General features: G+C 51.6%; 2 protein-coding genes across 2 annotated transcripts in view; one reads left to right on the plus strand and one right to left on the minus strand.

Moving 5' to 3' along the window:
• The window catches only part of LOC140681480 (uncharacterized), a 1,248,316-nt gene that overhangs the window by 1,081,962 nt on the left and 151,311 nt on the right, over positions 1-15,043 (minus strand). Inside the window, 1 exon segment of the mRNA XM_072921322.1 lies at positions 616-1,269. Coding sequence (XP_072777423.1) covers positions 616-1,269 — 654 coding nt within the window.
• The window catches only part of LOC140681481 (uncharacterized), a 101,266-nt gene that overhangs the window by 69,876 nt on the left and 16,347 nt on the right, over positions 1-15,043 (plus strand). The window lies entirely within an intron of this gene.

Below are 15,043 nucleotides of genomic sequence, written 5' to 3' on the forward strand. Positions count from 1 at the left end.
CCTTTTAGGGTTCTTTCCCCAAATTTGCCCTGAACCAGGACAGTTATCCACCACAGAGAGACGAGGACATCCGAGTTTAGACCAAAGCCAATTTTATTGAGTGTACCAGGTGTTTATACAGGGATTTACTTCTATGGTGCTTATATAGGGCTCTGTTTTTGGTAACAATTTCCCATTGGTTACACATTCTTTGTGACATACAGTAACCTGGGAACATTTATCTTATCACAAAGTCTCACACCATGTTGCTTGGTCACTCCTTGCTCAGGGAGACTTAAACTGTGTCTGTGTCTCCCACAGTTTCTGCTCAGTCAGGCCTCAGATATCGGGCCCCTTTATCAGCTCCATTGCTTTACTCTCTGTTTTATTCCCCATACGGGGGCACCAGGGCTCTGTCCAACGGGGGTCACTGGGGATCATCCAGCCCGGATCCTCCCATGGGGAATGGAGCTGGAGCAGCGCACCAAGCTCTTCCCTCACTCTCTTCCCTCACTCCAAGCTCTTCCCTCACTCTCTTCCCTCACTCCAAGCTCTTCCCTCACTCTCTTCCCTCACTCCAAGCTCTTCCCTCACTCGGGGCACTCACAGGGCTTCCCTTAGTGGTGCCTCCATTGGTGCTGGGTCAAGGCTGAGCTGTGTGAGAAGCTCTTCCCACACTCCCCACACTCGTAGGGCCTCTCCCCGGTGTGGATGCGCCGGTGCACGGTGAGGTCGGAGTTGTGCTTGAAGCCCTTCCCGCAGTCGGGGCAGCGGAAGGGCCTCTCCTCTGTATGAATCCGCTCATGTCTGAGGAGATGGGAGCTGGTCTGAAACCTCTTCCCACACTGGGGACACTCGTAGGGCCTCTCCCCTGTGTGGATGCGCTGGTGTTTTCTCAGGGTTGAGCTCTGCCCAAAGCTCTTCCCACATTGCAAACATTTGTAAGGCCCTTCCCCGGTGTGGATCACCTCGTGCTCAATCAGGTGAGACCTCTGTCTGAAGCTCTTCCCACATTCCCCACACTCGTAGGGCTTCTCCCCAGTGTGGATGCGCCGGTGCATGGTGAGGTTGGAGTTGTGCTTGAAGCCCTCCCCGCAGTCGGGGCAGCGGAAGGGCCTCTCCTCTGTGTGAATCCGCTCATGTAGGAGGAGATCGGAGCTGGTCCGAAACCTCTTCCCACACTGGGGACACACATAGGGCCTCTCCCCTGTGTGGATCCTCTGGTGCCGGATCAGATGGGATCTCCGGCTGAAACCCTTCCCACATTCCAAGCACTTGTGGGGCTTCTCCCTGCCATGAGACTTCTCCACCAGCTTCGAGCTCTGGCTGGATCTCCGCCCGCCTTCCTGGCTCAGGGGGGCTCTTTCCTCCCTGCAGCTCCCTGGGCTGGGTTTGCAGCTCCTCCTCCTGCAGCATCTCCGGGGCTTTTCCTCCTCCTCCATCCAGACACGCCCAGGGAAGGAAAAATCCTGGTTTGGGGAAAAAAACAAGAGGAGAGCACCTTGGACTGGAGATTCCTCCTTGCTCCAGTTCATCTCAGGAAGTCATTGGGAATCTTGTGTCTGTAAGAACCTCCAAAACACCAAGATTTAGCTCAAAAATCCTGCAAACTTCCAAGACACAGATCAAAAACTCCCCAAACATCACAAGTCAGCAAAAACCTCCTCCAAAACATAAAGATTCAGCTGCCACATAAAACCAAAGCACCAACATTTAGCCCAAGAAAGCTCAGAAACACCAAGATTCACTCTGGGAAAATCCTGGATTCCCCTCCACAGTCACCTGCTGCATGTGGGGGGAGCAACGATCCTGGGGCTCGGGGGAGACAGCTTATACACGGAGGGGTGGAACCTTCTGCTGCTTCCTCTTTCTGCTCCTCCTCCTCCTGTGTCTCTACTCTTCCTCACACTCCTCTTCCTCCTGCTATTCCTCCTTCTCCTGCACAATCCCACTCTCTCCTGCCACCTGCATTGTTTGACCATTGTGTTCCTCAAGCCTGCTTCTCCTTCCCTTCTCCTCCTGCCCCCAGGCCCAGCACCCACTGCCAGCTCCCTCTTCCCCCCAGACCCACAGCATCCCAGCCGAGGGGCAGGGATGGAGCTGGGGCAGGTCGGGCTGGGGCAGCGCTGGGCTCTCGGCCGCTCCCGCCCGCACTCGGTCCCCACTGCAGCCGCTCCCGCCAGGACAGCGCGGGGGGGCCCGGCCTTGGCGCTGCCCCACTCCCACCTCCCCAAATTCCCCTCGCGGGGGCGATGGGGCCGAGGGGGGGGCGCAGGTGGGGTCCAGGTGGGGAACGCGGGGAGCTGCGAGTCTGCCTGGCAACTGGTGAGTCATCAGCGCCGCGGGCTCTGATTGGCTGAGCTCTGCCTGAGGGCTGGGGCTGCAGCAAAGAGGGGACACCCTGCTCCAGGGGGGATGTCCCACAAACGGGGGACCCCCATGAAAGGAACAAGAGCAAAGTGTCTTTACAAACAGATGCTCTGAATCTCCTCGGAGATAGGGCCAGGAACCTGTACAAAAGGAAGTGACAGGAGAAGCCATCGGTTTCAGAAAATGTTATTAATTGATGACACAGACTGCTGCTCAGCCAAGGCCCTGCTCTATTAATGAACTTCCAGAAGAACAACAAAGATTTAACAGAGCCATGAATATCATTTGCTATAAAAAAGTGGGGAGCATATTAAGTTGGGTATGTAGTAGGTGGATTGGGAAGTCTGTAGCCATCAAGTGCTTCAGCCAGTGGGGAAAGCAGAGGGAGATGTGGCCAGGAGAATTAGGATGAAATGGAGGCTGTGTCCTCCAGCAATTGGAGAGATCCCATGGGGAATGTCCCATGGCCTCTCCCATTTTTAGGAATGAAATTAATTTCACAGGACTCCTCTGTCTGCTTTGTGGACAGAATCCTCTGGTGATGTCAATTTTCCCGCACACCCTGGGGCAGGGAGTGCAGCTGAAGGTGCCTCACCCACTTTGGGTGATCAGCTCCCTTGGCTGGCGGCGGCACCGCGGATTGATTGGGGACCCGGGAGTGACCAGGAGACAGACGAGTGACACATCAGGGGGGTCTGTGAAGAGTCAGCAGGGAGAGAGCACTGAAAATCTCATCAGTGAGTGCCCTGGGATCTTCGGGGAGTGAACATGGCAGGGCATCCATGGAGGGGAGAAAAGGGAAAGCCAGGGAGGGCTCCTGGCCAAAGGGAGGATGATCCCAAAATGTCTCTGAAGGGTCCCTTGGGAGAATGTTGAGGTAGTTTGCACATTCCCCCAGAGGTAATTAAGGACATGGACACCCAGGGGGGCAATAAGGGAAGGGGAGAAGGGATTTGGACAACAGGGGATGGATGGTGTTGGTGTGCTGGGAAGGGATTGGGTGAAGGGGAGTGTGCAGCAATATGGTTCAGGCAAGAAGCAGCAGGAGGAATTCATGTGGTAAGAAAAAGGATGATGGCAAAGAGGAGGAAGAGAAAAATACTCAGGATTGGGATGTTTTTCAGCAGGGTCTTATCCTGACAATTTGCCAGCTGATACTTTGAATTCGCAGTTTCCAGGAGAGGAAAAGCAGGAGGTCAGGATGTCAGGGGTTTCTCTGTGGTGGGCAGCGGCAGCAGCGGGCGCAGAGGCGCGGGACCGGGAGCAGGGCTGGGGGCCTGTGGGGAGCTGCGGGGCCGGGCCGGGGCTGTGGGGCAGCCGGGGCTCAGCGCCGGGTGCTGCCTGAGCCCACCAGCCCCGGGCAGGGCCGGCAGTGGCCCCCGGCCCCCAGGAGGCTGCGGGACGCCCCGGCCGCTGCCCGGCCCCGGGGAGCTGCCGGCCCTGCCCGCCGGGGGGGCCGCCTTTGGACACTGCGGCAGGACAGGCACCGGCTCTGCCACACGGGCTGTGCAGGGGACCCTGAGCACAAGGAGCAAAACAAAGGAACCTCTGGGAAATGCAGATTTTCATGGTTGGACATAGAAGTGAATTTTCTCAGGCAGCCGGTCTCAAAGCAATCAGTGGTCAGGTTTGGATATTGGCACCGGGAGTGGCCACTGAAGGCATGGGCACGCCTCTGAGAACACAGGGTTCAAAGCAAGAACTCCCAGCAGAACTGTCTCTTTGCAGAGTGCAGACTCTCCCCTGCCCACCACGGGCTGGGTGGGGGAATGGAAGCCCTGCGGCCTGGGAGGGATAGGCCAGGGGGAGGAAACCTGAGATGTCTTTGTTCCCCACGCCCCCACAGCACCGGAGGGAAACAGACAGAGAGCCTGAAGGCACCTGGAAATTCACTGGCAGAGGAGAAGGAGAAGCGGGGGGAAGGTGCCCAGCCCTGGGAGTTGGGGTCTGGGCTGAGATTTCAGCAGCCAGGGCAGTCCAAGACATTCAACCCTTTCCTGGGAAATGAAAGCTTTGTGAAATATTACTCCTGCTCCACTTGAAAGAGAAAAGAGACAGTCTGGGACCTGCGATGTTAGGGAAAGAAGGTTGGGGGGGAGATGATGGAGTGGCTTTTGGCTGGACTTTTCTTGTAAGCCATTGACTGAACCAGTTTCTCCTGCAACAGAGACTGCATCTTTAGGGGGATGCAATGGTGAGCCAAGAGACCCGCTTCAACAAATTCCAGCACAGGAATGGAGTGAACAGAGGAAAGCTGAGGAGGGTGTGGTGATGCCCTCTGTCTTCAGGAAGAAGATCTCTGTTTCCACCCTCAGCCCCAGGGGAGGAGGAAAATGGGGGGGGACTGTGTTCCCAAAATGAAAACTGAACTGTTGTATCTTTTGTTCCTTGGCAAAGCATCCTTAAAGGAGCCCTATGAGCAGTCTGTCCATGCACGGCAGTGAGGGCACTGTGACATGGCAAGGAGAGTGTCACACTGGCACATTTTCTCTGGGCAGTGCCATGTGTGACATGGAAACACGAGAGGTGGCAATTGTGTTTCCTGGGGGTCTGTGGTGCAGGAGAGACTCCTCTCTCCCCTGATAGACTGAGTATTGATTATCTGAAAGGTGATGACCTGATTAAGGGTCCAAGTTGTGTCCCACTGTGATTTCTTGGAGTTTGGGTGCAGGGAGGAGGAATGTTTTGGAAGGTTTTAATTCTGGATGTAGTGTGTATCTTTTATTATAGTAGTAGCTTAATAAAGTTCTTTCTCCTTTATTTCTAAGCTTAGGCCTGCTCTGCTCTGTTCCTTATTGCATCTCACAGCACTTATTTGGGAAGCTGGATTTCCATGGGGACACAGGCATTGTGCCAGCATCAAAACATGACATGATGGTACATGAAGGATCAGGATTTTCTGTGAAGGATTTGGCTTGGGTCCCTGCAGAAAGGAAAGATTTTGCAGAAAGCTCAGCAGCTCTCAGAGGATGAGCACCCACAGGCAGTGACCGGGGCTGCAGGAGTGGCACAAGAAGGCCCTGCAGCACTTGGGCACAAAGGCACAGCAGCTGAAGGCAAGGAGGGATGAGCAAAAGGCCAAGCTGAAGGCAAAGGCCATGGCAGAGTTCCCACAGCCCCTGAGGGACCAACCCCAGGGCCCAAGGGGGCCCCAGCACCCAGGGGACGGCGTCGGCCACAAGCACCTGGCAGAGGCATTGCCCTCCTGGCCAGGGCAGAGCCCACCCAAACAGCCCCTGGGAAGGAGTCAGGGCTCCAGCTGCAGCCCACAAGGACACTGCAGGCACAGACAGCAGCACCCTCAGGAGGAGCGAGTCCACCCCTGCGTGGACATGGATTGTCAGGGCTCTCTGAGCTCCCATCCCACCGGGGACCCACCACACTGCAGCCCTGGAGAACATCCAGGCTGGGTCTGCATCCAGAGGAGTCCTCTCCTGATGGACACAGGGGCCTCTCCATCCACTCTGAATCTTGCACCTAAGGGGGGAAAATTGTAAAGGAATGTTTTCATTATTAAGGGAATAAATGGGAAAGCTGAGCTGGTATCATTTGTTAAATCACTATTAGGAGCTGTGGGGGATAGGTTTGAAATAAACTGATTTCTTTTCTTCCTACTGTGATTGTTATTAACTAGGAAGGAATTTGATGGTGGCATTGTAATATTGTAAAAGGTGATACAGAGGCTATTGCTGCTGTACCTTTGTGTCAAATGTCTGGCAAGGCCTATGCTGAAGGGAACCCAGAGGTGTGGGATGCCCCAGAGGGTAAATTTGATGTGGAGCCTCTCCAAATTACTTGCAAGCATCCAGGACAAGTGGGGGCTAAAAGCAACACCCTGTTCCAGGGGAGGGAAGGAAGGGCTCACAGCCTGGTATGGAGTCCCTGCTAAAGGCAGGGCTTTTGGAGCCAGGGATGTCTCCCTACAGCACTCCTATCCTGCCAGTCAGGGAATCAGATGGCTCCAGTGAGGAGCACAAGAACAAGTGGCAGACAAAGCCTCTATGAAATGGCTGAATTTTCTAGATAAAAAACAACTTTTGAGTATTAAGGGGAAAAGTGCAAATGGTGGAGAAAAACGTTAAATATTTGGGACATATTTTGACCGAAGTTACGTGGTTGAATGACCAAGAGAAGGTGTGGGCAATCTCAGAAGTAACGTTATCTAGGACCAAAAAGGAGCAGAGACAATTCTGAGAATTAATAGGGAATTACACAGCCTGGATTGAGGATTCTCTGTTCCAGCCAGAACATTGTAGGACTTTTTAACCCCAGACAGCCTCCACATTGTTGTATGGACAGGAGAAAGAGAATAAAACTTGAGAAAATGAAAAACAAAACGGCTTTTGCCATTGGCTTTGCCAAGTAGAAGAGCCAGACCCAGGGCAGATATTCAATTCTCTCCCTTGCAATTGATCTCGGGAATTCCTTACCCTGGGAATTCTCCACCTAGTGCAGGGTGGAGATAAGGGATGCACATTTGAAGCAGTCTGTGGCCAGAATCCTGTCTCTGGTGCAATCTCTCCCCCAGGAAGCTGGGCTGGCACAGAGCCTGCCTTGGCACTTTGCTGTTGCCAACATCCCAGCAGGACATCGGCTCCTGCCTAAGGAGTGCAGAGCAGCACCACTGGTGGCCAAGTGGCGTGGCCCGTGCCAAGTGGCCCCGAGGCCAGAAACAGCCGCCAGCACAGCTGAGCACGGGGGGACCCCTCAGCCTCGGCTCCAGGTCTCTGCAGCCCCGGAGATTTGCACTTCCTGCCTGCAGCAGGAGGATGGGAGGCCCCCACTGAGCTGCACTGAAGGCAGCGCAGCAGCAGCCAGGGCTCCACAGCGGGGCAAGGCCCTGGGCCTGCCCACACATCCTCTGCTGAAATCCTCGGCCTGGCCACCCTCCTTTGGCAGCTCCAGCCACCGGGGACAGCCCTTGCTGCCACTGCTGCAGCTTCAGCGCTCTCTGGGCCTGCCCTGCCACAGCTGCTGGGCAAGAGCACGGCACAATTCCACTCTGGCTCTCACTTACACTCACACACTGCCCTGCCTGCCATGGCATTGATGGAAAATACACCAGCTCATAGACTTTAACATTGTTAACCTTTGATTTCTCTACTCAGGCTTGCTTTGCCTTGGCCCTGGGGAAAGAAATGTTAAAGGTTTTGTTAAGGGTTGTTAAACCACTCAATGGAGATGAGTTTAACATCTCAACACACTGGGAATGGCCCAAAAGATACCCACAAAGATAACACCCAGCAGCAACACATCAACCCCAGCAGCAAACAGCAACCAACACCTACCTCAGATACTGCCAGGGCTGCAGACACCTGGTCTGCAAAAGGCTGAGAAGGAAATCAGCACTTCCCACCTCATTAAGAGCAGAAGCAAAGAAATCCGGGTCCAATAGGAAACCAAATACTAACAACTGAACAACTTGAAACTTTGGAACATAAAACCAGTGGATTTAGACTGGTTCAGACTGTATTTGGGAAAAATTTAGTAAAAGCCACGGAGCTTTTACTCTGATAGTATTTTATTTATTATATACTCCGATATATTTTACTGATACTTTACGTGTCATGGAACGATTTTCTCTGCACACCCGGGCTATGTGGGGATGGAATGATTTCTGTTGCACATCCTGGTCAGAACCAAGGAATGCCTTGACTCTAACAATAAACATATTGTTGGAGTTTATCTTTTTCCTGCAGTTTCAGTGCTAAGTTTAGAGCAATAGAGTATTTTTAAATTACTCCTACTTCTATATTGCTGATTAGGTTTGGGTCAGGGATGAGAGAATAGGTTTTTACTTAGAGGAGAAGGAGAAAAAATTTAATTGACTTGGAAAATTTTTGTGTATGTTTGTGTGTGTCTCTTAGAGATAGAAAAATTTTGGTCTGGGTTTTTCGACGTTCACCTTTAGGCAACATTTTGTGAAGCTAGAAGAGATTTGAAGGTGACCCTTTAACTCATAAATAGAAGATTTGAAGGAAAAAAAATGTATAGAAGATTTGAAAGAAAAAAAAAAAGAAAAAGCAGCAGGTTGGGGGGCGGGGCACATGTGAGGCTGCTGAAGCTGCTCTGGAAGAGAAGCTGCATTCCAGGCACCCAGGAGAGGAGCTTTAGAAATGCAAATTAACACTGCCGGGGCAGAGTGGGGACAATGTACCTGACTCTTCTGGCCTGGGGCAGGAATTGGCTGATTCCCTCTGCCCCTCACCCCAAGCTCTGCCTGCTTGCACAGATGGAATCTGCACAGCTGAAGGCAGAGCCCATGGTGAGGATCTGACTCTGAAACAGAAATGGCTGAGGCTGCAAAGGGAAACAGCAAATGGAGAATGTTGTGAAAACGTCACTAAAATAAGGGGGGGATCATCCCCCTGCCCACTCCAACATCTGCTGCCCCTGTCTGTGCTGTACAGGGTGTATCAGAGCACTGGGGTTTTTGCAAGAACAAGTCCAGGGAAATTAGTTGGAATTCAAGTATTTGATGATGTAATTAGAAAAATGCGGTCATTGATGCAGCCTCAGCTTGAGGGAGCACCCAGAAATGGGGAAAAGATGAAGAGCCACCAGAACAGATCCTACAACACCACAGACCAGCCCCTGGGAACCCAAACTAATTCATACCAGGAGACAGAACCCATTTATCATTTCAATGGCATCATTAGATTAAAAGCTGTCCTCAAAAGAAGAAGCAACTAGACAGCTCCAGCTCCTGACCTTCCAGCTGACCAATCCACTGAAAGAGGAACACAACATTTCACATGGGGATGGGATCAGATTATCTGTTAGCAGAAAAAGCAGGAGTTTGTGGAGAACTAAATTATTCAAACTGCTGTTGGCAAAGAGATGACAAGGGAAAAGTGCTGAAAAAGATAACAAAGGAAATAGGAGAGCAGTTTAGAAATTGGTCCAAACACGGAAAGGATGGGAATGGGACACGCTTTCGTGGCTCCCCGGCACACCAGGGGTTTCACGAATGCTGCTTCTCCTCTTCTGTACTGCAGCAACTCTCATCTTTTTACCATGCTCCACACCTTGGCAGTGCAGCTCATCCAGCAGCTGAGCCAGGGCATGCAGGTGGCAGCCAGGCCTCCTGATCCACAAACGGCCACAAAAGGACAGGGAATGAGGGCACCGAGAATAATCCCAAAACCAAAGAGGACCCGGGAAGAACAAAACAGAGTCAAGGAGTGAATCTGCCTGGAGAGAGAGCCAGGCACTTGTAGATAAGGAAGTAACGGGGGAAACCATCAGTTCCAACAAATTTCACAAATTGAGCCACACAATTTCTCAAAGTCCCGCTAAATTCCCGAACTTCCAGGAGAACAAATGCTTAACAGAGCCATGAATATCGGCTGGTATACAAAAGGAGGGTGCATATTAACGAGGACAGGCAGCAGGCGCATCGGGAAGTCTGAATCTTCCAAGGACCTCAGCCCGTGGGCAAAGGCAGAGGGAGATGCGGCCGGGAAAATGAGGATAAAAAGGAGGCTGCGGACTACAACCACGGCAGAGAGCGCACGGCAAATGCCCCACGGCCTCTCCCCCTGCTCGGCAATAAAGTCACTTTTACAGGACTCCTCGCTCTCCTCCGGCCACAGAAACCTCCGGCGACGGGAATTTCCCCGCACGCTCCCGGCCGCGGGGCAGCCCCCTCTGTCCTACCCACAGCAGCCGGGCCGAGCCAGCGCTGCTCCGGCAGCGGCTCCTGCCCAGGCCCCGGCGGGAAGGAGACCGCGGGCAGCCGCTCCCGCCGCGCCCTCAGCCCGGGGCCAGCACGGGCCGGACACGGCACCACCGACCCGCCGCAGCCCCCTGCCGCCCCCTCCGCCCGCAGCCGGCCCCGAGCCCCCGCAGAACCCAGCGCGGCTCCCACCTGCGCCGGGGCCGCCTCCGAGCTCCGCCGACGCCGCCTCACCGCGCTCCGGCCGCTGCCGCCGCTCCCGGGCCCGCACAGACGCTCCCGGCGCCAATGGCGCCGCTGCCCGCCCACGGCCGCCCTCAGCCCGCCGCCGGGGCCGTGCTGCGCCCCGCTCCCACCAATCAGCGCGCCGCAACCGCGACTGACGGCACCAGCGGCCAATGGCAGCGAGCTCGGGGCGGGCTCTGCGCACGGCCCAGACTCGCCCCGCGCTCTCAGGGCCCCCCGCGCTGCGTGAGGGCAAAGCCGGAGATGAGCAACAGCCCCGGGACGGGCCCGGGCCCGAGGCGGGATTGAGCTGCCCACACAAACAAACTTCTCCGCACCTCCCGCCACGGCTTTCCCGGCCCTGCGCCTTCCGTGCCTCCGGCTCTGCGGGAAGCCCGGGAGCCTCACTTCTCCTGCCCCTCATTAGTGCATCGGTGCTTCGCTTTGATTTCCCCCAAAAAGGGAAACCTGCCCAAAGCCCTGTGGGTGAGCGGGGGAGGGGAGAGATTTCTGGCAGAAAACTCCAAAGACTCAGAGCAGGATAAGGAGAAGTCAGTGCAGAGCCTTAAATGCAGCTTTCCCCAGGCCTCCCTGCTCCCAGCTGCACCTCCTCCCCCGGCAGGGCAGGAGACAGGGAATGGGGCCGTGCTCAGCTCATCCCCCGCGGCTTCTCCCTCTGCTCAGGGACAGGAGTCGTTCCCTGCTGCACCCTGCGCTCTCTCCCAGCCGAGACTTCTCCAGGAACTTCTCCGAGCCGAGTCCATCCCCTGGGGCACAGCCCCCTCCAAGTGCTGCAGCGTGGGTCACTGTGCCACGGGCTCGGTCCTGCCAGGCCAGGCTGCTCCAGCGGGGCCCCTCTGCCCACGGGCTCACAGCCTCCTCTCAGGCATCCCCGAGCTCCAGCCTGGCTCCTCCAGGGGCTGCAGGGGGATCTCTGCAGCCCCATGGACCTGCAGGGGGAATCTCTGCATCCCCATGGAGCTGCAGGGGGATCTCTGCATCCCCATGGACCTGCGGGGGGATCTCTGCATCCCCATGGACCTGCGGGGGGATCTCTGCATCCCCATGGACCTGCAGGGGGATCAGTGCAGCCCCATTGTAATATAAATTGTGGAATAATTCGTGATTATGTAAAATATACATGAAGTCAGTTGTGCTAGTAGAAAAAGATTCTTAAAGTTTTAAAAGACCTGAAGACCCAGCCGGGAAAGACTGGAAACCACAGATGACAGAGAAAGAAAGACCTAATTTACAATTGAAAACACGTGGCTCCCTGCAGAGATGGGCACTTTCCGGGGATACTCCACCAGACGCCCAAGGTGAAAAATGCACAGATGTTCGTTTGAATAGTAGTGCTGTATTAACATTTTAATAGTACTGTAAATGTAGTTGTGTAGTTAAATTGAAGCTTTAGTAGTTAAAATAGAAACTATGTATCTGGGTTTTCTTTTAAGGAATGACATACTCGCTTTGACATAACCATCACAGAACACCCAAATCTTCCAAAGAAGAGAATTTATGGTTTTCTTGTCAGAAGAAGCTAATTTCTTCAGGCCTTGCTCAGACTCGAAGACGCCATGGGGATTAAAGGAAATAGTTGGCATATAACAGACAGAGTTTCTTGTTTTAAATAGAATGTATGCATAACCATGAAGGATATATGAATATGCAATAGTGTAGTTTTAGGGGTGATTCCTTTGTTCACAAGGTATGCTTGTTGTGGCTTAAGTGCCCCAGAGCATCTGGACATCCTTAATTCTTTGCTTTTTATTGTCTTGTAATTGTCCTAACTCTAAATTTTTATTACTCTAATTGTATTACTATTTTAATAACCATGTTATTATTATTAAAAATTTAACAGCCAAGTGATTGGCGTTTTTCACAATTATGGCAGCAAAGGATGGTTTCTAACACCTCTCTGCCGGGGCCCTGGGAGAGTCAGGGTGAGGAAGACGGGTCCTGCCCTATTTAGGCAGCCTCGCTCTGTTCCCCTGGTGTGTGACCAGACACAGGTTATGATCTATGGGCAAAAGGAGACAATAAAACAAAGAAAAGGGAAAGCATTCCCTAAAACCACAATAATTAGCCCCAAGACTAAAGTGTACAGGAAGAACCAAGACCCAAGGACAAAGGATAGGTGAGTATTTGTTGGGATGGGGCGGATAAGGGGGGAATGAATGTGTGTGACAGAAGCTGCTGGGTATCCCAGACTTGCCAAGTGATTGCTGTAGTCTCTCATGCTGCTTTTCGTCTTTTTCATGTGAAAAACGGCCAGTAAAGAGACCAAGGGAGTGATAAAAAAGAGAGAATCCCTCCCGCGGAAACTGGGACTGGATCTTAGGAAGAAGAGGAACCCCGTGGAGTGCCGGATTGAGGGATAAGAGTGCCCAAGAGCATCCAGGATTCAAACCTGCTGGTTTGAGGGATTAACATTCCAACAGCACTCAGGGTGTAGATAAGTAATGTAGACTGTTTGAAAGTAAAAAGTATCTTCTTGTTGTATGTGAGAGTTAGTGAAAAATAAAAGTGAGTAAATGTAGATGAATGGTAGTATATGTAATGTAGATTGTTTTTTATGAGCTTTTCTTTATCTCCTTGGAGAGAGTGTTAGAGTGTTTCCTGGCAGTCGAAAAGAGAGTATTGCAGAGAAAAATTCCTCACTTGCTGTCCTCCCCCTGCCCTCAACTCTATTCATATTTTGTCCATTCCCTCTTCAAAATACAGATTTGTAAAACTCATGCTCTGTGTCCTCAGATGGCCTTCCCAAATCAAACCTTGGCTTCGTTGCAAATTGCATTGCACTAACTAGCATTGCCTTAAATTTGTTTTGGTGCAGGCAGGGTCACTTTGGAAGTAAGTTGTTGTTTACTTTGTTCCTGCAACCTTTTCAAGCTTGTGAATGGAAAAATTGTGATAGCAAAATAAGTCTTTATTTGTGCACTGTCAGCTGTGAGTGGCTGGTAGCCTTGGTGGAGGGTGCCGTGAATTACAGGCCTGCAGAACACGCATAACAAAAGTAATTTACTTTGTAAGGAAGTTGAAAAAGGGGGGAGAGGTGATTGGCAGACTCACCTCTCCAGGATGTAGGATTAATGTTAGAAAGTGGACTGATATTGGAATGTGGCTGCTGAAATGTGAAGAGAGAAAAAGAAAGAGAAAGAGAGAGAAAGGGAGAGAGAGAGAGAAAGAGAGCGAAGGGGAGAGCGAAATACACCCCCAAGGTCCCCTCAGCCACAGCTATCTGTAAGTTCTCCCCCATTCCTGCTAGGCAGAGTGACAACAAGGAGGGGGGGAAGTGGGGAAGGACAGAGTTAAACCCAAGGCTGTGAACAGGACCACCAGTAGAGATAAGATCAAGGCAGAGATTGTGACTCTCACAAAGTGGTTTATTGTCTTAAGCAAGATTTCTTTTTTCTTTCTGATTGCTGTTGTTAAGAAGAGAAGGCTTTTGTTCTGAAGACTAAAACATTTAAATGCTACTCAAAAAGTAAAAGGCAAGAGATGTGATACATCTCATGTTAAAATTGGCCTGGTCTTTTTTATTTAACTAATTATAGCTCACAGGAAGAAGAATTTGCCTCTGCAGCTACTAACACAGCTGGATACAAGAAGAAGAAGTGGCTGTAGAAAAAGAGTTTAGTTAAACTCAGAAAGTTTTAAAGAAAACTAATGGTAAAAGTTCATGCACTATTGTCTTTCTTTTAACACTGTGCTATTAAGAAATCCTTTCCAGGTACCACTGAAGCAGCAATCCAAACCATGGAAAGAGGGTGAATTCATGCCAGCAAAACCAAAGGACTTGTGAGGAAACTTGAGGAATGGACTATCACATCTAAACTGGGTGATACCAAATTGACTTCCAACCAGGACTGGGTGGTAATGGTTTGGGAAGACCCAAATGATCCAAGGCAGGTACAAAGAATAACACCTCACTGAGAAATAAGGCAAAGCTTGCATCACTGGTTCTAAGCCCTGCCTGAATAAACCCTGAGAGGCCTCCGACACCTCCTTGGCACAGGAACACTGCCACTTCAAACAGGAGGATCCGGAGTGTTTCAGTCAAAGAGTTCTTATAGTCTGGCCTCAGCCTGTGGCTTGTACAGGGAAGAAGGGAAATTGCCATCAGTACTGTGCTGTATATTTTATGTGATTCATCCCAATAATGGACACACTAGCTGGGTTACAAGTGAATGTTCAAATTATGGGAATAATTGGTGTTGTAGCTCACAAAATCTATGTTCTTGTTGCAAGAGGTATCAGTACTGAATCAATTCCCTATACAGATAGAACCCAAAACAACTGAAGTAATAACTTTGTTTTGTGGATTGGAATTATTAGTGCCTGTTGACTGAGAGATACCTGAGGAATGGTGGGAAACCACAGTTAAGGAGTGTCAAAAAGGACTTGCCTAAAAAAATGAGTAAAAAGGAGTGACAAGGGAAACAGAGGGCAAGCCTGGACTGAGCACTGTACTCACCACCGAGAAGATCACACGTACCTGCTGTGGGAAGCAACCCCACAGTCAGGGGAGGTGGGGGTATAAGCCATGCCAGACCTCTGTCATTCCTGTTTCTGTCTCTCATTTGTTGTCTTTTCCCTTCTGAGATACCAGCAAGATCGTGTCCCAAATGCTACAGAAAGTATTACACGGAAAGGAACCAAAGTTCCTTTTTGTTACACACACCCATGTCAACAGCCACAGACCCACCCAAACTGAGTACCTGCAGGCAAAATGGGGAAAAATATTGGATTACAAGGAACTTGGGGAAAAGTAGTAATACTTGGGGCATG

This window comes from Taeniopygia guttata, chromosome 36 (assembly GCF_048771995.1).
Source record: "Taeniopygia guttata chromosome 36, bTaeGut7.mat, whole genome shotgun sequence".
Classification (NCBI taxonomy): Eukaryota; Metazoa; Chordata; class Aves; order Passeriformes; family Estrildidae; genus Taeniopygia; species Taeniopygia guttata.